Consider the following 24,108-nt stretch of genomic DNA (forward strand, 5'->3'; position numbering starts at 1 on the left):
AAACTCTCGTGGTGCAAACAATTTGCGTCACTATAGGTATATCTCTCGCTCATTCAAATACTTGGATTCAAACACTTAAACCGTTTTCACATTTAAATTAAAAAAAAATATCATTGCGATAAAAAGACGTTGTGTGTTCTCTTCATATGAATCATGATATAAATACGATCAAACGTATTAAACAGTGCCAGAATGACATATTTGACATGCATTGCTCTCACATGCCTGTTCAGTTTCTCTCGAACTTCAAATATTGCCTATGACCATTATTGCATCATCTCTATATATAACGGCAAGCCATGGTATTTTATTTCAAATCCAAATATTTGCAAACAATGACGTCACACAACAAGTGACGCAGGAATGCTTAGATGGGCACCTGCTTAAGAACTCTTCTGTAGAAGAACGATATTGCCCCGAGATCGGCATCGGTGGAAAAAGGATAAACGCATGTTCAATTAATCCTGCCAGACGGTTTAACATGCATACAATAATATCATTCAATACCTCCTTTAGAAAACACCAAAATAAATACCATTTTAATGTTATTATTTTAGAAGTCTAATAGAAACTGCAACCAGCAGTCTTTTCGTGAGAAACGTATAAGGACAGTAGGGACACCTGTTAATCATGAGTCAGTACTCATAGCAGTCGAGACAAGTCATTGCCATACAATAAATAATGAGTATTCTATAATGTGAGAACCCTAACAGGATGATAAAATTGTAATTCACAGTTTGAGAAGCATGGTCAGGAAAAGTATCATGACGTTTTAATTATCTTAAATGGTAAAACACATCAGGAATACATTTATTCTAATTTTTTTTCGCACAAAGACATGACAAATAATTAGTTGACATAATCTGTAAAATAACCACCAATTACTTGATTATAATTATAATCAACATTATGCATGATCATTTTTATTTACCCAAGATGTTTTTATTATAGCAATGCCAGCTTAAATATGCATTGTCGTCTTTGCGATTTCATTTTTAGAACGCATTCAGCGAGTCATCACTGCAACGGACTTTTAAAATTTATAATAATTGAAAAGGAGAACTTCATCAAAAGTAAGTAGTTGTATCTCATGTTGCTATTGGAAATATTCAGTGTTTATATATGAAACGCATTCAAACATTCATTTTTCATTCTATTGTACAAGTATTTAAATTCATCTTAGTACTCATTGCTCATCAGCGTATAATTAAAGAATCAAAGGTATCATGCTGTACGGCGTCGGGTCCGCTCTCGTACTTAAATAACTATAATAAGTTGTTTACCGAATATTGTTATATCAATATTGTTATGAAATTTCTAGAGAAACAAGTCCTGTTATCGAAAGCTTATACATAAACCTCGTTCAATGACACAGGCTCCAAGTAAAAAACAAAAACCCAAACATCAACAAACCAGAAACACGGATAAACAACACGAACTCCACAAATAACATACAGTATATACAATATATTAAAAAAATAGGAATAACTTTACATTATCTCATTTAATTCAGGTGACATTAATCTTGGTCAACAAGGACAAGTCTGAACCTGTGATTTATTTTTGCATTTGCCTAACACTTGTTAATACAATTTATCAAGTATACATGGATTGAACAATCATGATCCGCATATAGCTCAAAAAGTATTACACCTACACATTACGGAAACATCATAAAACTTATGTGAAATTTAACTGTGTCTTAAAATAGTAATGTCACTTGAATTCATATTAAAAAATGACAGAAAAATAGTGTGTCCCCATCTTTCCCAAAAGGTTTTGCCCAATTATGCAGATACAGATCTTGGTTAATTCAGTAGGTTGGACGGTTAAGTATCATTTGATAAAGTCTCAATGCAATACCTCAAGTAGTTGCTGAGATATAAACCTATGTGTGCTTGCACGCAAAACCTTAACCAGAATATCTAAGTCAAATAATAAAGGCCTATTTTTTGCATGAAATGCAAACTAGAGTTATCTAACTTGGTTAATCAAGTAGGTTGGATGGTTGAGTACCATTATATTAAGTCTCAATGCAATACCTCTAGTAGTTGTCGAGATATTAACCTAATAGTGTGTGTGCTTGCACGCAAAACCTTACCCAAGGTGTGACGCCAACGCCGACGCCGACGCTTGGGTGAGTAGTATAGGCCTCTTTATTCTTCGAATAGTCGAGCTAAAATAATTCCACCTGATGACCGTTTACTAGTTTTTAAAAGTTCAGTTCGATTTAAAATAAAATATTCGAATACATTATAATTTCAATCTAAAAAATCATTTGCCCGTGTTTCTGTAGTAATACAACATCATGCCAATTAAAAATATCAATCAGTTCTTCAGATTGTAATATATTAACACGCCTAGTAAATTATCCCTAAACATCGAATAACGCAAAAAGCAATTTGGCCTCATGTACAGCGTCCTAGTTCGTAAATATATTTACCTTTCTTCGCTGAAAATAAACTTTGACAATATCAAATTCATGCGGAATTCCACAATAACTATATTTTATTGATGTGAAGGTTTGATCTCACTTTCGATATTAGATCTTATACTAGAATAATACTTTGCAAGTTTTCAGTAGGTTTTAAATTAGTATTTTATATAATAACTGAAAAAAAACATGCAGATTAAAACATTATCTTAAAGTTGTACGTTCAGCGAGAATTTTGGTTATAAAACACAAAAATAACACAACTGTCGTGAAAAGGCATCCTTATTTTAGCGTTGTGCGAAATTTCGTCTCTAGATTCCACTCCGATGGCCTGATATTAACACGATTTTCAGACCATATTTATTTTTTGGTGGTTACCAAAAAATCCGCTATGGCCTACTCGGAGTTATTCCGAGCAGTTCCGAAAGCCTACGAAAGTAAAGGGAGCACAAGCACGTGACAGTTATGAATAATCAATGAGGTCAGCAAATCAAAACAAAGATGGACAGATGAAAATGAAAAGAGAAACAGAGGCAGACAGAGATTGCCAAAATCGATCAGAAAGCGACGGTAAATGAAAAATGTAGGAAAGATATTGACGTCGATGGTTTATTTAGGCATTGATTGAAAGAAAAGGATAGCATTTAAAGCTTCAAATGGAGTGGGAAAATGGAGGGCGTGGAAACGAAACATCACGATAGGTTTGTGTTTTATCTTTAACATTTTTATGATTTTACCTGATGTTTGAAAAACATTGATAGTTTATTTATTAACAGTCAGTAGGGCTATATTTCGACACACTTTCGTGCGGGTGCACATACCCCATTTCCTTGGAGAACGGATGTACTTATTCGCCAAAATGTTAGTGAAAGTTCCTATTCAAAATCCAAAATTATTTCGAAAACAAACAAGAGCTGTCAGAGTCAGCATGATCGACTTTTTTCATTGCTATAATGCACCAGTCAGTTGTAACCACGCCCCCCCAGGTCCGGGGGTATACTGGGGAAATGGGGCGTGCTTTTACCTTCCAGGTGGCCCCGCAGTACCGCGTAAATGGGGTGGTTTTATGTTCGCAAAAATTTGTGGGGAATGGACCTTACCTAGGGTCCCTGGGGTGCGGGGATTTTACCAACTGGTCGTCCCGGCAGGGCCGGGATTTTACCCGGGGTAGGCTGGAACGAAAGTCAAAGTCCCTGCTATTCCCCGGACCTACGGGGCTGTGGTTACAAAATGACTGGTACATAAGCATTAAGGATTTCAGCACTTGCAATATCAATATGGGGGGCACACCCCACACCTAACCCCATAACTTCCTTGTTTACTGCCTATTTCAATGGTACTGGTACACTAATAAGCAATCAGGCATACTTTTTTTATTGTTTTGACATTTCTTATCTTTTCCTTGTACGCTTAAGTAATAATAATGGTCAAACGACTCGTTGAAAGTCATTCAGGTGGCATATTTTTATATAGGATTAAAAAGAAATAAATTGCCCAAAATGTACCATTTCGGACTAGATATTATGTACATTTCCTAGGGGGTGAACCTGGCCGTTTGCCATCATTGCTGACCAGAATTATTCAGTTCTGGGGGGGGGGGGACACACGTTGAAAGGTTACAACCCCTGAGTGACTCCAATCTTGTGTCAATTACTGGATCCGCCTTTGGCAAGCTTTGGCAAAACATGCCTGGATCACTGTAAAATAAGATTACATGCAAAATCCAGAATTTCTAAGTCAAATGTTAAAAGGGCAAAATACCGGTAGTTGGCATCATATGCAAGTTAGAGATATCGTCAAAAACTTGAAAAAGTCAAGCTAAATCCAATAGCAACTGCAATTCAATTGAAAAGAACAATTGTATACAGCACATTTATTGGCATTTCAATATATGTAATTTGTTTTGAAATATTTTCATTACCAAAAAATTGCATTTGATGTCTTTTTTGACTAACTGAAGGACCTGAGCCCAACCCCCAAATGTGTAAATACAGCCCTTCAATAAGCTGTGATAAAGCATTCGTTTGTTAAGAAAATCCATTCCTTTTGACAAATGGTCGAAATTAACACAAGCCCTGCACTGGTAAAATGCCTCGGGTCTTACCCAAATTCTGATTTTTTATAGTAGGGCTTGTTTGGAATTTGATTCAAAGCTAAAGTATACGAATCAGGGCTTCTTCATCAAAAAGTCTGATTTCAATGATTGTTTTGATCCTGCTCATGATTGAAATGGCATTTGAAAAAAAATATTTTATCATTTTTATATCAATAATATAAGAACCTGGCTTTAAATAGAAATTGGTACATATGTGATACTAGTTAACATGTTAAAGGTAGTCCATCCATCTTTTATGCAAAAAAATAATGCAAAAAATTATATTTCTTTTCTTTTTATATTTCTGTTTTGTATATGAACTCTACAAAATACATGTACCAAGGGTTTAATTATTATAAGATAAATGATTTGCTGAAATTTCTATATAAACATAATATAATAATAGTTAATAAAAATTTACGGTATTTTGGGTTTCAGTATCTTTTGACATCACGCTTCAAGACTCCGATGTCAGGAGGCTGGTGATGTCACAGATTTTAACCTGGCTTGAACATGCCAAGTGAACTGTAAGTACAGTTTTTTTGCAAATATAAAAAATATCATTCGAACTTTTCAAATATAGAAAATCAAAGGCAGCGTTTTATCAACTCCAAAATCTCATTTTCTATTCATAAGTGTTAGAAAGGCTTTTAGGCAAAAAACATCATACTTTTTGAAAGTAAGTATAAATAACTGCACTCACCTCTTTTGTCAGCATATCTTATATCACTGGTTTCATGATATAAGCTTAAAAAGTGGCTAATGAATTCCAAAACAAAAATTGAAATAAAATATGTTTACACAGTCCATAGGTGAGAATGCAGCTTTAAAAATCATGAAAAGGTAGAAAAGAGGTTGATATCTTTTTTATCAAATAAGGCCTGATATTTGTGTCATGAAAATGCAGTGATTTGAGCTTGGAAGTATATGTTGGTATATTGATTAAGTATTTATAATATTGATAATTAACATGTAACATTTATTGATGATATAAGTAGATAAATGAAAATAAAATGAAATGCTATTTATTTTAAGGGCATCTCAGCTGTTCTTCTCCATCATTTGACGGATGAGCATGAGTGGCCTCCCCCGATTCAATATTATGAGTAAAGTCATGGGCCATTGAGCCAAGAGGAGAGGAATTCACCATGGCTTAACAATAAAAAAACACTTTAGTACCCTTAAAGCCCTCAGAGTGATTGTCCTTGACAACCACCTTCCATCAAAGATGCATACTATCTAGTATACAGGTAAATAAATTTAATGTACAGCAAGCTTTGACTCTTTTCACATCTTATATTAATAGAAGTTTGAAGTTATACCCTTTTTTATATTATTATATTAAAAATCAGGGAATTCAGGCTATTTATACAGGAAACAAGAATAAGCATTTCATAAAATAACTGCATCATAATTCATGAAATTGAAATGATCTGATCACATTTTCAGGCTTAAAAGCTGCACTCCCACAGATTGAACGTTTTGACAACTTTTATTTTTTTTGTCTTGGAACGAGCAGATTTTTATATTTGAGTTAAAGAAAGTGATGTTTATGCATTTAACATTATTTTTCGAACGGAAATATGAAAAACTGCCATCTGATTTTTTTGTCAGCAATCTTATATTATTGGTTTCCAGATATTCTCGCAAAAATGTGCTCTTTGCAAGACAAAAAAAAATAAAAATGTAAAATTTGTATATCTGTGAGAGTGCAGCTTTAAGTCTGGTTATAAGTGGAAATATTTATTTCGATAACTATCTTACTTCTAGATAATTGTGCGTGTGTGTGTGTGTGTGATGTGGTCAATTCTTATTCTGTAAATGAAACATTTCTTGTTTTGTATGCAGACTAAACCGTGCATGGAACAATAGAAGAGGATGGCAATATTCCCCAGTAAACGCAGTGAAAGAAAAAAGACCTATCCATACAGAGTCGCTGAAGTAACTGATCTTCATGTGTCACTTGACCAACAATTTTTCGGTATGGGTAGAAAGGCTGTTATGGAGAAGCACTATCCTCGACAAATCTCTAGCCACCTTGAACAGTTATCACCTTAACCAAGAAGGGAATTGTACAGCGAGCAAGAATCTAGGTTTAATAAGAGACATTTCTAGAGGTTTACTGTGTGCTCCAATATTCATGAAACTTAATGACAATGGTCTCATTGTGAATCAAACCTTGATATTGCTTTGTAAGATTACATGTGTTCAAACTTAGTGAGAATGTTCACCTTGATGAAATGTTAAGGGAGATCAAGTTTGTCACATACGGTAAAAAATATGGTCACTTCTTAAGAAATACTTGGGTACTAGAAGCAAAATATGTACTCGCAATCATGTAAATTTGTGTGTATATTTGTTCTCTTCAGCTTTATAAGTCGTGTTACCTGCGACATGCTAACGCATTTTAAGTATTTAAAAAAAGTTTGATTTTATATTAAAGTGGATGGAACTTGACCAAAACCCTTTGAAAATAGGGTATATCAAAAGCACATAGGATACTTTGAAAGTTGAACTTCATACATGTATATTGATTTATATGTGATGATTATTTTGGTGAAGTTCTCAAAAATAAACAAAATGTCAAATTAAACTTTTGTTTTTCATGGAATCTTTCTGTTAAAGAAAAAAAAACACAACATGTAGACAAGTTGCTTTTAGATAACTGGGCCAACATTAGTATTTCTTTTAAACATTAACTCTCATTAACTTTTGACATTATATAGCTCCGTAACAACAGTTTTATATAAGTGACACTGGCTAGAAATAGTGATGTTTGCGAGAAATGACAACAATCACAAGATAGAGCATTTTTTTGAATAACATCTCTACCTTACCTGCCTTATAATTTTGGGGATGTTAACCTAAACAAACGTTTTTAAGACCATTTCAGAACAGTGTTGTGGTTGGGTATTTTGTAAATTGACTAGCATTTTCAAGAATTCATCTGTTTATATTAACTTTCAAAATATAATAAGCACTTAAGGAGCAATTGTCACATACCAGCAAATCATACATACTGACCATCCCGAACAACTCTTCGGGTGCATACAGAGGCAGCTCTTTTTTAGCTCACCTGTCACTTTGTGACAAGGTGAGCTTTTGTGATTGCGTTTTGTCCGGCGTCCGTCGTGCGTCGTCCGTCAACAATTTACTTAAAAGACATCTCCTCCTTAACCGCTGGGCCAATATTAATAAAACTTCATAGGGATGTTCCTTGGGTGGTCTTCTATCAAAGTTGTTCAAAGAATTCAATTCCATGCAGAACTCTGGTTGCCATGGCAACCAAAAGGAAAAACTTTAAAAATCTTCTTCTCCCAATACACAAGGCTTAGGCCGTTGATATATGGTAGGTAGGATCACCAAATGGTCCTCTACCAAGATTGTTCAAATTATGGCCCTTGGGTCAAAATTGGCCCCGCCCCGGGGGGTCATGGGTTTTCTCTATATGTTTATAGTGAAAACTTCAAAAATCTTCTCCTCTGAACTTAATTGGCCTAGAGCTTAGATATTTGTCACGATTCATCGTCTAGTAGACCTCTACAAAGTTTGTTCAAATTATGGCCCTGGGGTCAAAATTGGCCCCGCCCCGGGGGGTCATGGGTATTCTCTATATGTTTATAGTTAAAACTTCAAAAATCTTCTTCTCTGAACTTACTTGGACTAGAGCTTAGATATTTGGCATGATTCATCGTCTAGTGGACCTTTACAGAGATTGTTCAAATTATGGCCTTGGGGTCAAAATTGGCCCCACCCCGGGGGGTCATGGGTATACTTGATATGTTTATAGTTAAAAGTTCAAAAATCTTCTTCTCTTATCTTACTTGGACTAGAGCTTAGATATTTGGCATGATTCATCGTCTTGTAGACCTCTACAAAGTTTGTTCAAATTATGGCCCTGGGGTCAAAATTGGCCCCGCCCCGGGGTGTCATGGGTATTCTCTATATGTTTATAGTTAAAACTTCAAAAATCTTCTTCTCTGAACTTACTTGGACTAGAGCTTAGATATTTGGCATGATTCATTGTCTAGTGGACCTTTACAAAGATTGTTCAAATTATGGCCTTGGGGTCAAAATTGGCCCCGCCCCGGGGGGTCATGGGTTTTCTCTATATGTTTATAGTGAAAACTTCAAAAATCTTCTCCTTTGAACTTACTTGGACTAGAGCTTAGATATTTGGCATGATTCATCGTCTAGAAGACCTCTACAAAGATTGTTCAAATTATGGCCTTGGGGTCAAAATTGGCCCCACCCCGGGGGGTCATGGGTATACTTGATATGTTTATAGTTAAAACTTCAAAAATCTTCTCCTCTTAACTTACTTGGACTAGAGCTTAGATATTTGGCATGATTCATCGTCTAGTGGACCTCTACAAAGATTGTTCAAATTATGGCCCTGGGGTTAAAATTGGCCCTGCCCCGGGGGGTCATGGGTATTCTCTATATGTTTATAGTGAAAACTTCAAAAATCTTCTCCTTTGAACTTACTTGGGCTAGAGCTTAGATATTTGGCATGATTCATCGTCTAGTGGAACTCTACAAAGTTTGTTCAAATTATGGCCCTGGGGTCAAAATTTGCCCGCCCCGGGCGGTCATGGGTTTTCTCTATATGTTTATAGTAAAAAAATCAAAAATCTCCTCTGAACTTATGTTGCTTAGAGCTTAGATATTTGGCATGATTCATCGTCTAGTGGACCTATACAAAGATTGTTCAAATTATGGCCTTGGGGTCAAAATTGGCCCCGCCCCGGGGGGTTAGGGTATTCTCTATATGTTTATAGTTAAAACTTCAAAAATCTTCTCCTCTGAACTTACTTGGACAGAGCTTAGATATTTGGCATGATTCATCGTCTAGTGGACCTCTACAAAGTTTGTTCAAATTATGGCCCTGGGGTCAAAATTGGCCACACCCCGGGGCTGATGGGTTTTCTCTATATGTATTATAGTGAAAACTTAAAAAATCTTCTCCGAACTCACAAAGACAAGTAACGTCTTAATTTAAACTGGATAACATATTTAGTGCACATACCAATTTTCAATATGGGCCACATACAACAATTAATAACAAATATACATATATAGATACGCACGTAAAATCAAGTAGTGACAAGAGCTTAGATATTTGGCATGATATATCATCTAGTTGACTTGTACCAATATTGTTCAATCTTTGGCCCTGGGGTCAAAAAATGGCCCCACCCGGGCGGTCATGGGTTTCCTTATATATATGTATATGATGAAAACTTAAAAAATCTTCTTCTCCGAAACCAAAAGGCGAAGGCCTTAGATATTTGGTATGAAGCATTGTTTATTGGACCACTATTAAGATTGTCCAAACTTTAGCCCTGGGGTCAAAATTGGCCACGCCCCGTGTTCATTGGCTTAGGTTTTTAATACTTGTATATAATGGAAGAATGTGCAATATATGACAGGTGAGCGATTCAGTGCCATTTGGCCCTCTTGTTTACTATTTTGCTTACACAAGTTATCGGATATATAAGATCTGAGTTTTTAAATCAAGAAGAAGTCAACAAACTGTGGGATCTTCATGGTTTTATTTCAGTTATTTACTTCTTTGTGGGAATGTGGTTTTTTGCATTAATCTTTGTTCTACTTAAGAAATGGGCTGTATCAAAATTGAACCTGCTTTAGGTCCATTTTATTATTTCTAAACAAGGTTGAGAAAGGTATGACACATTTTAAAGATAAAATGTGAAATTTGGATTCAAACAGACATATTGCTTGAGTGTCATTTGAAAGCGCTTTTAAACAGAAAAACAAGAGATGTTTGTCAAACATATGAACCCCCTCCCCTTGAGGAGCGCCAAGTTGTCAGGCTTATTCCGCAAATTGAATTAAATATGCAAAGACTGAAATGACAGCTGACTTGTCATTGACATTGGATGCCTTTGCGGCAGTTTTAAGATTATGACCGTTCAAAGTGTGAGGATAGTAAGTAAAGTTCTAAATCATGTTCAGATGATGACTGATATTTGCAGATAAAAATATATCCTTTCAGCAGCAGGAAATAAGTAAATATGACAAAATACTTAATCATGCATATAGGTTGACCTCTGACTTCAAGATCTATAAGATCATCAACTGGTCACCCCCAACCTAGATGGCAAGTTTGAGAACCATGGGTGCAGGCATTGTCAAGTAATCACACGAATATGCTTTCATGGTCACTGTAACCTTCACCTTTGACCTGATTACCCCTGAAATCAAAATGAACCATCTACTGGTAAAGCCAAATTCCCTTATCATGTTTGAGAGCCATGGGTGCAGGCATTGTTGATTTATCACTCGTTCATTCTTAACGCACTTTCGTCACTTAGGGCCAATGACTCCTTAAATCAGTTATGGTCATACCCAGCCTCAATGTCAAGTTTGATGATCATAGGGCCAGACATTGTTGTGATATCACTCAGAGAATCTTTGTTAACCTTTTCAACTTAAAGGTCACTGTGACTGTTACCATTGGCCCAATGACTCCTAAAATCAATAGGGGTCATCTACTAATCAGGCCCAGCCTCCATGTCAAATTTGATAACCATACCGTACGTTCAGGTATTTTTTAGTTATTTCTCGGACAAGCTTTAACAACTTTATACCATTAAAGGTCACTGTGATCTTGAACTTGGACCTGATGACCCCTCAAATCAATAGGGTTATCTACTGGTCAGGCCCAACATTCATGTCAAGTTTGATAACCATCTGACCTTCAGTTGTTGAGTTATCACTTAGACAAGCTTTGGTCTACCAACAAAGCTGCGAATCGTCCGACCAACATGTGCAATGCAATATACCCCTCTTCCTCGGAGGGGGCATAAATATAAACAATAACATGAGTATATATAACATGCAGGTTTTCTGGCTTTCAAATTGAAACGAGATAATTACTTAATGACAGTTTAGCAACCAAAGACAGTACAAATCAGTATTTATAAAATAACAAGTCATTCACAAAAGTATACAAAAATGACCTGATATTGTTTATATCATATTTTAATATTTAAGAAAATCAAGAGAACAGATACGATCCGTCTGCAAAAATTGTGTTCATCTACTGAACCCTCCTTTGCACAAGGCCAGTGTATTGTTCTTAGAGAATCGGGAAGGTTTCCTGGACTCTCCACACAACATAAGGGAATAGCCCTCTTGTCACCAGCCCAAAAATAACTCTGTGTCAGAACACAATATAAGTCGCCTAGTAGCGGTTGGGTTGCACCTGGTCCTCCTCATCAATGAACACAAGAAATCCTGCCTCATCAAATGGGCAAGGGTTAGAACTTCTTCATTCAAAACAAGGAGGTCAGAGTCCTGAAAGAGGGAAGGTTTATCAAAAGTCAGTGGCATAATTCACAGATACTAAGATTAAAAATAAGAAATATCCAGTGATGTGCTACTACCGTATTAAGTCATACTTACTTCAGTACGAATGTTCAAGAAAGTTCTCAGCACTCACCTAAACAGGAGTGCTTTTAATAACTTAGTATATACAAACTTTGCCAGCATATAAAATAGTTTTAAACGTTTATAAAATAACACTGCCCATATTTCATACATGCCAACAATTCACCTTGGTCTGCCTGTGTGTGACTACATGCATGTTAAGATGTTTAAAACCATATTTTTTTAGAAAAATACAACACTAGACTTCCTATGAAGTACAAACATGCAAATGAGTTGTCAAGTATCCATTTTTCAGTACAAATTTTCAAGAACTCATTAGCAGTATTAAATAATGTAAAACCAGCTTTTAAATTCACATGAAATGTTATAATATTGTTCATAAATATCAACTTCATTTAACATTTAGGTACACTCATGTCTTAGATCTATACTGAATTTTAGTTTCTATAAGGTTCTTACAGCAGTTTGAGAAAGACTGGCCTCCCGGCGACAACAAACTTTTCAACTCTGCATTGAAATGTCCCGGCAGTTGAAGCACACTCAAACCAGCTTGGAGTTCTACTCCCTTCCTCAGACTCTGGTCCAGCACCTCTAATACGAGCATCATGAATCCTGGTTCCATCTTGATGACCCTTATAATTGCTCCCTGAAGTTGCAGCTTTGTCAGCTTGCTCACTTGTTTCTAAAGATAATAAATAATATTACAAGTAAAATTGTACCTTTAAAATAGCGCAGCGCTTTGTTTGGCAAAAGGCACTAGACATTTTGGGAATTTTGAGTCGCGAATATTCCTAAATAGGGAAATTTTACAGTTAAAAAAACAAGACTTTCAGTCTCCTGCGAATAGAGAATTTTTTATAAATAAGTTTATTTTCCCGTTCAAAAGACCTTAAATGCCTGAAATATCAATACTTGGGGTATAAATATCTTTAGCAATAAATCATGACACAAAATATTTCATACTGATCGATCTCTGAATGTGATGAATATCAATAATTTCTGATTTCATATATTTCCAAAACTTTAGATTACATAACACATGGTTAATTAGGATGCTGAATGAGCCAGTACAGGTAAAAAGACTTCCATAAAAACGTTTGGTTTTTTTGCCTTTGTTTGACTAGGATTTTTTTCTGAAGATTGGGAAAAAATATTGTATATTTTGCTTTGGGAATGGGTCTGATAGTCGCAGCTGTGGGTACTGTAGAAAAAGCCCTGAAGCTGACTCTCATTATTGATCAACTTGTTTACATTTATTCCAAAACAACAAACCAGTTAGTTGTAACCATGCCCCCCCCCACCGGTGCGGAAAGCAGGGACTTTGACTTTAGGTCCAGAAAATATCCCTGAACTGCTGGTAAAATCCCCACCAAATGCAACTGCACCCACGGGGATCAAAGGTAAGGCTCATTCCCCGCAATTTAAGCACTAGACAAAACCACCGCATTCACCCAGGTTCACATTGGAGGTAAAACACGGCCCATTTCGCCGGACCTGGGGGGATTGGGGGCGTAGTTACAATTGACTGTTGCATAATTCTTACATGTTCACATTTCAATTGCAAATACTGACATGTTTTGGAAACTTGAAGAACATTTGGGAAGTATAATGGCAATTAAAGACAAATAATATATAAGAAGTCAAAACGGTCAATTAGTGAGAATTCAGCTTTAAAATATACAATATAAAAAACAATATGGAAAGGAGTACCCACCAAACATAATTGTGTCCTCCCCCCCCCCCCCAACATATTAATTATTACTTGATCAACTTGTGGTTTCACTTATGTGAAGTGTCAAATTATAGAGTGATCTAGTTTTGGATTCTTAATTCTCTGCATCATTCAAGTACATTCAAATACACATTTAAAATGGATTTCTAAGATGATGTACGTGTTATAAACTTACGCTGTTTTTTTTTGGGGGGGTTGGCTGTGTTATGGTATTTGAATCGACGGATCAGGCTCATCAACATTCTCTTTTAATATCAATTTGGGATAAGGGAATGCTTGGAGGTGACTGAAAATACAAAAATAATAAGGGAATGCTTGGAGGTGACTGAAAATACAAAAATAAGAATTTTATCTATACTGTACAGTAAATTATCTACCTGACACCCATGCAGATCACTACGTGATTTACTTTTAGTTTCATCTTTTTTACAATAGAAATAAGTCAATCAATCATGAATTAATGGTCCAGAAATCGAATGCACGTTTACTTACAAGTATGCGTTGCTCCAAACATAATACTGTACGATACCTATGATAAATTAGGCGCGATTGAATATTAACTTAATTTTACCCCACCCACTTCAGTTACTGTAGACATGCCTTTTGATTTATGGTAGAATTTAGAAAATATAAACAATAAAATGCAAGTTCGTTCGTTACCTCATTAAAAAGTCGGTTAGAAGTAAAATAAAATAACGCTCTAACCTCAAGAGTAACTGGTAGAAACATTTCTTTTGATCATGTTGGTAGCTGAATGAAAGTCGCTATCGCCCGTATCGGTTGTTTACATACGGGCGCTTCATTCATGTATTATGCAAATGATCGATTCCGAAGCTGTCTACGAACGGCTACGAACTGTGGCGGGTAATTCGAAAGTTGATATCTTTGATCTCCAAAATATCAACAAATGCGAGTTTTCTTTATAAAAAATTGAAATGTAACATCAAATGAATATGATATGAACTAGTATATCATAACATTTTAATTTTATTTATGCTCACGTATTTTTCTAATTACCGCTGAACGTATAACTTTAATTTGCAAAATATTAAAATATAATAAATCGGTAAAGATCTGCTAAGGCGAATCTGAGCTAAACTTGTGTACATGTATTGGATTTGTATGCAATCGCATTAAGTATTATTTTTAAATCATGTAACGTATAATATGAGTAAAGTGAAAGCTGTTTCGCTTTCTGTGTAAACAATGCACTTAATTGGATTTTAGGATGAATTAAGTAACTGTTTTATATGCTAATAATAACATAATAATAATAATATAAATATATGGCTTCAATGGTGAATCTCAGCTAAACATATGCCCATTTTGCGGAATTTTTCCAAATACATTTGAACGCTGCTATAAAATTTTATTTATGTTTGAACAGTTGTTTTTGTCTGTAATTTGTTTGGAATGAAAGCAAAGTTCGAACATTCAGTTCAAAGATCAGTAAAATGTTTGATAAACGGGATAACCGGTAATAAACGGTAAGTTGTTAATTTCCAATTATATATTTATCTAAATTTATAAAATATTTTTTCCTTTTTTAACATTTTTTGACATAATTACTGAAGTCCAGTGTTCTGTTTTGACCAAGGCAAGTACATTAACAACAAAGGATTTTAAAAGTAGTTCTGAAAATTGATATTTTCACTCCTTATTTTGCAGTGAAAATATCAAATTGATATTTTCACTGTTGTTATTTCACTGTTAAAACCATATTTCATGAAAGAAAAATATATAGCTTCAATGGTGAATCTCAACTAAACATATGCTCATTTTGCGGAATTTTTAACAACTACCTTTAAGCCATTATAAATAACGCTATAAATGTACCTATGTAATAATAAATACTTGACGTAAATGATTATTTAAGAACCACGTAATTTAGGTCATCCAGTTTTCAGAAAATATCAAAGCTAACCATTGCAGTTATATAATTGACTAGTTAAACTAGTTTTAACAATATATGCAATTGGATTTTAAAATAAACACCTCAATGGTTGCAATTTAAAACAATTGCTTCAATTGTCATTCAATGGATCTTACATGTGTTTTATACTACTAAGGTATGAAATAAAATTTTAAAGGTATGGCATTACCTAACGATTACTAACGATTACAGTATCTGCGATTAATAAATGTATTTAAAATAATTAAAAGCTACGAAAGATATGACAAAAAATAATAGTAAATGGTAGAAGTTAGCCTCTTATAAATATATATCTATGTATTTTCAATGTCCCTTGCATTTGATCGTAGTAGAATGGATATATATTAAAATACAGACGTGTTTTTTTTTCAAACTATGAGTATTGATGTAGATTATTATAAAATTGCAAATGAAAATATCATAAATGACCTAATGTAAAACAGAATGTTTGGGAAACACAATAAGCTATTAATAAACACATCGACTTTTGGGTGCAACATTATCAAATGTGTTTGCATAAAAATGTACACGTTTAGCTTATTCTCATTAATATTAGTTCAATTCCGTGCTAAATATCTTGTCGACGTTACCCTGGCGACGCTCAAAACCTCAAACTCGTTGGTAAGAGTGGTGTTCCTATTTCAGAACAATTGTTCTTCTTTTTTGACATCCAAATGTCCTTTAAAGTCTTTAGCACCATTAAACACTCGTATAACTTTCTTTTAAGAGTATACGTGGATATTTTTGGGCTAGAGTAGGGCACCAATATTAATATACGTATTGTAGTTTTCGGAAATATTTTTTTTCACTTGCTTCTTCCCTTTATCAATATATTGTTATTGTGTTAATACTTTGTTTGATAACGCATTGCGTTTTTGTTAACAAATATGTACTTAAACACATAATTCACGTCCTGTATAGAAGTTTCCGAGTACTCAAATATTCCACATTTTTAAAAAATACGTTTCGAATTCCTGGGATCCTCCAGTTGAGTACTATTCGACGTAGAAGATTGATTTGGCTTGGGATTCCTGAAACAAGTCATTTAATAAGACATATTATGTGTTTGTCAATGCAACAGCCCTATTATTTCAGTTTGGGTTTACTAGAAGTGGTATCGTTTGTTATTGTTTAAGTCGTCTATACTATTTTATCGATGTAGACATTTTCACAGAGTCAATTAGTAAAATATAAATCTTCTTAAACGTTTGAGATTATTATGTGTATCTCAGTAATTACAATATTAAGGCTTTTTTCAAATCTGCTTTACATCTATTTTGGTGTATAAGTAGTCAGCTGTTATTGTTCTAATCAGATGAATCGGAAGGTTAAGATAATTTATACTGTATACTATCTTGTCGCATGCCAAATGCATTAAGGAAGCGTACAACCGTGCACCACCGTCATCAAAGTGTTAATAATACTGATTTAAAGTGTTCGACAATTTCCCAATTTTATTTTCAACCAATTCAACATGAATATCGTTTCTCTATCGTTGAAGAAATTTAAAAACCATTTTAACAGTTTCAGCTTATTGGCATTATCAGCATATGTATGCCTTTGTCCAAACACAAACATTATAAAATCCATACACAGATGGCCACACTAAAGGTTCTGTATGACGAAAATTGTTTAATCACGTTTGATGTCATATCATGTTTATATATTTCATAAGTCTCCAGCACCAGGCAGTATTTCAGCAAGAGGTAACCATGACTGCGGCATCTGGAGTATTGCTTGGTATTTAAATTACATTTACTTTCAGTTTTATACGAACAGTATTCAATTAATATACTTGTTTACGTTCATGTGATTGGTAGAGATTATCGCATTGTGATATTACAAGGTGCTGTCATAAGCCAATACGAAAACAAAACTATTAGTTGACCAAAATCTCATTATAAATTATAAAAATGACATGCTTGGTGTTTGTAAAATTTGATAAGAAATGTTTAAGTTTGAAAGTACCATTTAAAGCACAAACTTGTATTTTTAATATACTGAGGGTGAATGTGAAAAGGTTCTAAGTGACTTTAAATAAAGAAGAAAATATAACTTTTTTGCTTTCTCCCCTCGATATATGACTTTAGTAATAGAATGAAAACTACAAGGACAATCACAGTATTCAATAATGCAAATTATTGAATAAATAAGAAGAAATAACCTTTTCGCGTCTACCCGTCGAAATAAAAACCATGTTAAGTGGAAAGAGGTAAGGCCCTTACGACTATGATCGAGAGACACAAAACGTATTTGTAAATAGAACAACACACTGACCATACAAGCATCAAGAAGTTTACAATACATAATGGCATTACAACCTTGGCACATTATTAACGCCTTCCGTTTTGTCCAAAGCACATTTCCATTTAGAAATGGACATATATAGTCACTTTAGAATATGTCTACATTAATCAAATATGGTTGTATAAGGGTATTAATTGTATTTGCGTTACCTCCATTGCTGTAATTTGTCTTTTTCAGAATCATGGAAACTGGCACTTGTGTGTTTAGTAGTAATACTTCTGAGCATTTTGTCAGGAGTTCTGTGCATAATGATAAACGTTCGCTTTAGCACAGGTAACTCTTTGTTTTAATTGGGTGTTGTTAACATCAATGATGGACTCTTTATTCAACGCATACATATAAATAAGTTAACACTTTATACGGATATTTTGTAATTCATAGTGAATAAAGTGATGATACTTAAGGTGGTTAGGTCTGTTCAAATAAAAATATTTATTTTGCTTATGAATTATAAAGTTTGAATGTTTGAAACGCACAGTATTTAAAAGTCAATAATAATGTTGGACACTAATGTGAAATCTAGTTGCCGGGTTACCCCATATAATAAGTAAGTCTATCATTTCGAAAAAGGAATATGTAAAAAATATACCGACACAAATATTGCAAACAAATAACATACCTGGAAGATTTTAAAGTAGTTGATACTACGTCCGATTTCTGTACAAATAACCAAAATGCAAGAACTCATATCTTTTGGCATAACGATCATCAATTAGTATCAATTAGTATAAGCAAACGATGTCCTTTCAAATAATGCCGCTTTTATATAGCATCAGGCGTCCAAATTTAACATGATTACGGCTCAAAAAATTATTAGAATACAATTTACATTTTAAGTCAATAGGTCAGCATGCTTGAACTGGGCCCTCCCGGGATGGTCGTTTCTCCTGTTCATTGCCTCCTGTGTTTCGGCAAGGGTTCATCTTTACCGTTCAGGTATACTTATATACACTTCATGGTTTTCGTGATATCATGTAAAGTATCATAAACACAGCGGGTTGTTTAATTAAATTAGACTGACAACACATTGTGGGTGCGAGGCACAATAGAGGAACGTGTTCTCTGACTCTAGGAAAGTACGTAGTTTCTGGTTGCTATCAAGGAAAAGAACTCGATTGTGATCTTATATCTGTTTGACTATACTATATTCAAATGGGCACAATAGAATTACAGCTGCAATATTGATATGAAAATCTACAATGACAAGTACCGTAGTCGAAAGTTTAAACATAAACCCCGTTTCATGGTACAGGGTCTACACCAAAGACATAGAACACAAACAGTCACAAATAAGAAACATGGAACAACAGCACATTTCTTTTGTAAAATGCAATATAGTGTTTGAGTCAGTTTACTTGAGGGTTCAAAGCAAAAAAAAAACATATGGTTTGTGTACAGGTTGAATAACTATTAGCTTTTATAAACGGGGTCTTGAACTTATAGCTACATGGCCACAGATTATCTAGTTAAAAGGCGCATATATATCGCTAAAATCTTTGAATCTGTACACAGGCAATATGCTCTTAATGGTGGTGATCATTAATGTCAAATGAGTTTAACGTAATATCTATTTAATTCTTTAAAGTTGAGAAAATGCATCTGACAAGTGCAGGGTATATTGTGCACCTTTTAATCTATAAATTAACGATCAAATAAGAATTTCAACTTGGCGAAATTTAGTAGAACGAAATAACGCTGTTTAAATTTTGGGTCGCATCGTTAAAAAACAGGCAAATCTAAAATATTTCATACGTGTAGAAGCAAAAGTAGCATTTAGCATTAGTCTTTAATAGGCCAAGCAATATGTAAATATCTTTCCTGTCAAAAACGTGATTTAGAAATTAACATCACTTACATGCTATTTACATCGGTTGCGACCCGCGTTGGCCCATGTGCGAATCCCTCTCAAGTTACGTGATTTCTCTCCCTGATTAATGCATTAATCGTTTGGCATTTCGTTTCAGATGAGATGTTTCCGTGGTATATCCTGTTACTCGGTGTTTTGGAGCTTCTGACGGTATCAACACAGATCTTTTTTTATAAAATACAGGTATGTATTTTATAGTCATTTTGTGAAAATAAGTTTTTTTTAACTTAAGATTAAATTATTGTGAGATTTGATATGGTTATGAAATTAATAATTGTCCGAAAAAAAAAAAAAACGTGTTTTTTAATGCTTTTCGGGGAGAAATCAAATTATTTTTTACTAAGAATTAATCTCAATGGCCATCTCTTATACCTAAATTTCCCATTTTACACCAGAACACCCATTTTACACCAGGATTCACAATAAACATCAGAACACCCATTATACACCAGAACACCCATTTTACACCAGAACACCCATTTTACACCAGAACACCCATTTTACACCCATTTTACACCAGAACACCCATTTTACACCAGAACACCCATTTTACACCAGAATTCACAATAAACATCAGAATTCAACTCTATATTTTTATCACTAAATCGAATAATATCGCAGTGTTTTATACTTACGTTCGAAAATGAGCGTTTAATTGTGCTTTAATTCATTTCCGCAAGTTTTCCAAACAATGGAGATATGTTCTGTTGTAAATTGTCTCATATGACTAAATTGAAGTTATTCATGCCAAAATCAGCCGATTCGGAGACAATTAATTATTTTAAGGCCACTTGATAACAATCAGTGGTGTTTCTTGTGTTTAAGTGTGTTTTTTTTTTAAAACTACTAAGTTTTTAAGACTCTTTTTCAAATTGAAACATTATTTGATACAATAGAGTAACATCAGTCATAACTTAAATGTATTTACCTGCTATGGAAGTAGCCCTTTTAACATGAACTTGTTTAATTTATACATTTCATTTGGCCTTCTTCTTTTCAAATGACTTACCTTTTACGAAGTAGTTTAGGGGAAACACAGCTGACTTTTTTGTTTCATAGTGTGAGGGGTATGGATCTGACACCTATTTGTCAAAAGAGTAATGGTATTTTTCGTACAGATTCAATGTTAAATATTTCAAAACAATATGGGGTACACAAGTACTTCAATTTTGCTATAATTTTATGAAAGATGATCAATGAAATCATCAAATCTGAAAGTTTACAAGGGTATAATAGTTATCATAATTATGTACTTCTGGCTCCGAAAATTATGTTCCTAATTTCAGTATGGAAAAATATTGCAAATTCATTATCCTTTTAAAAGGTTTTGTGAAGAAAGTGGACAATTACTTATCAAATGATCTTATCAAGAAAGTAGCCGTTGAACATTATAATTTTACCTGAGGGAAAGTTGTTCTTAAAATTGCCTGCAATACGAAGTTGCAAATTTTATACAAGGGGAAGTTACTCCAAATATGATTTTCTGATATTTACTTCCACTTTTGGTAAAAAGGGTTTGAAATACTCACCTACATTTTTTGGTTTTGCATTGACTAACTTATATCCATGCACATACAATTTTATTTTGGTGCACTCTCACTTATTGAACGTTTGACAACTAATTTATTTTTTGTCTCGAAACGAGCCAATTTTTGCGAAAATCCATTAAATCCAGAATAATTATACTACTGACAGAACAATAGATAGCAGATTTTTATATTTTAAGGCCGGGGTGCCTGACCCCAAATATCCTACCGGACAGCAATTAAGCCTATTTAGCAGAGGAGGTATGGTTAATCGCGCTAATGAGGTCTGCTCTGGTCAGCAATCTTGATTGTAAACATTCACATGGCTTGTGGTGTTATATCATTCTGATTTCAGGATAGAGTGGTACATTCGTCCATTGGTTTCTCATTTGAGATTAGATAAACGGTTCGTATACCATGCCCTATACTTATAGGAAGTGTGTTATAATTAGCCATTTGATAGCATATATCAACCCAGATCATGGATGTTTCCCACCGTATGGCAGTTACAACCTCATTTACGCACAAATTTGCTCATTCCAAGACAAAGAATAATCAAGTAGTAAAAATGGTAAATCTGTGAGAGTGCAGCTTTAAGTGAAATCCGACACTTATTGTTATTTTTTTTTGTTACGATAAATATTTAATTCGTAAGTTCGAAATATCATTTCGTATTTACAAAATTTTATTTCAAAAATACGATTTAAAAATTTGTAGATCTAATCACGAAATGTATTTCATCATTACAAAATATTATTACGTATTTACGAAATATCAGTTCGTATTCACGAAAAATCTTAAATAATATGCATGCGCCAGCTGCCACTTAAGTAGCACCCACCCTACTTTTGTTAATTAATGACAATTTTTGTTTGCATACTGGTAGCAAAGGGGAACCAACAACATATGCAGACGGTTGATGAGGAAGCTATGGAGAAACTATGGTGATGAAAACCAGAGTTAAACCGCGAGAGGCCACATCAAAGACCGATACTCAAAAAACTGCACTTTCCAACTTCTGAATAACACACACACATGTATATATATATATATATATATATATATATATATATATATATATATATATATATATATATATATATATATGAACTGAAATAGCATATATGTATTAACGTTGTTAGATGACTTATTCTCCCATCCAAGTTAAATAGATAAAAATAGCCATTCGGGAAATCCACAGCCAGCAAAGATAAAAAAGTACCCGTATGGAATCTTTTTTTTTGTCATCATGCAATTACCTCCCTTTTTAAAGACCGTCCTCTGTAGCATCATGGACACCTATTTTTGTGGCAATATTTAAGTTCCAAATAACTTAGTCACGCCGGGTAATCATTGGAGCCATAACAAGTTGTTATGTGTTGAAAATGCTCCAACGCGTCTTCCGTTATAGTGCCAATGAGTGGAATATGGATGTAAACAGTGAGTATGGTTTCTTATTTTTACTTTTTAGAGGTTTATACGAGTACATTTAAAAAAAAAGAGAATGTAGTTCCACATAGGAATGGCCATGAGTTGTTCTAAAGGTAAAAGTTCTGAATAAAAATTAATATCTGATCGTCTAGAACTTGCATAACTTGCTAAACGTTAGTGTTGACAACGTAAAAATCTAGATTTTCGTGAGAATTGACACAAGGTTGTCGCGATACAAATTTTAGAACTTTATTTGTTATACATGCTGCACTGTGCTAGATTTTCTGAACGTTGTGGTGCCAATGAATAAGTTGTGGTGCTCATGAATAGTAATTTAGTAGGAAACGAATTGTGAAAAAACTGTAGCAATTTCATAACATGGAAATTAACATTTAACTGAATTGATATCATTTTCGATCTTTTTAAAGTATGACCAACTACTACACTGCTTCACGAACTTTAAGGTTCATTTTGTGTCTAATAAATTAATACTTAAACGGAAATGATCGTCGTAATTCCAATTCTGTATTTCCAGGTATTATGAGGCAAAATTCTAACGATTGTGTTTATATATTTTCAGATGGGTTGGATACCTGGAAATACAAATTAGAATTATGACGACCATTTGCTATTAAGTATTAATTTATCAGACACAAAATGAACCTTAAAGTTCGCGAAGCAGTGTAGTAGTTGGTCATACTTTAAAAAGATCGAAAATGATATTAATTCAGTTAATTGTTATTTTTCATGTTATGAAATTGCTACAGTTTTTTCACAATTCGTTTTCTACAAAATACTATTCATGGACACCACAACTTAATTATTGGCACCACAACGTTCAGAAAATCGAGCGTAGTGCAGCAAGTATAACAAATAAAGTTCTAAAATTGGTAACGCGGCAACCTTGTGTCAATAAAAAAGCTACACACATGTACAGAAAATGCTTAAACCTAAGGTACGAGAACAATTCTACGAAAATCCAGATTTGTACGTTGTCAACACTAACGTCTAGCAAGTTATGCAAGTTCTAGACGATCAGATATGAAATTTTATTCAGAACATTTACCTTTAGAACAACTCATGGCCATTCCTATGTGGAACTACATTCTCCATTTTTTTTAATTTACTCGTATAAACCTCTAAAAAGGAAAAATAAGAAACCATACTCACTGTTTACATCCATATTCCACTCATTTGATACTATAACCGAAGACGCGTTGGAGCATTTTCAACACATAACAAAATGTTATGACTCCAATGATTACCCGGCGTGATTGTTGCCGCTTCAAATGACACCAAAAAAGTTTTCAAGTTGCATTCAATGATTATTGCTGAACTCTACTCAGAACTATTTGAAGAACGATTTT

The 24,108-nt window shown here is 34.1% G+C and overlaps 1 protein-coding gene across 1 annotated transcript; it reads left to right on the plus strand.

Moving 5' to 3' along the window:
- Positions 1 to 1,007: 1,007 nt before the first annotated feature.
- Positions 1,008 to 22,326, plus strand: LOC128240410 (uncharacterized). Its single transcript, XM_052957050.1, has 6 exons — positions 1,008 to 1,073; positions 17,286 to 17,350; positions 18,095 to 18,190; positions 18,755 to 18,853; positions 19,882 to 19,967; positions 22,197 to 22,326. Exons 2-6 carry the CDS (start codon positions 17,323 to 17,325, stop codon positions 22,272 to 22,274), a joined length of 387 nt encoding a protein of 128 aa, XP_052813010.1. The 5' UTR covers positions 1,008 to 1,073; positions 17,286 to 17,322; the 3' UTR covers positions 22,275 to 22,326.
- The last annotated feature ends 1,782 nt before the right edge of the window (positions 22,327 to 24,108 follow it).

Source organism: Mya arenaria, chromosome 7, assembly GCF_026914265.1.
Source record: "Mya arenaria isolate MELC-2E11 chromosome 7, ASM2691426v1".
Classification (NCBI taxonomy): domain Eukaryota; kingdom Metazoa; phylum Mollusca; class Bivalvia; order Myida; family Myidae; genus Mya; species Mya arenaria.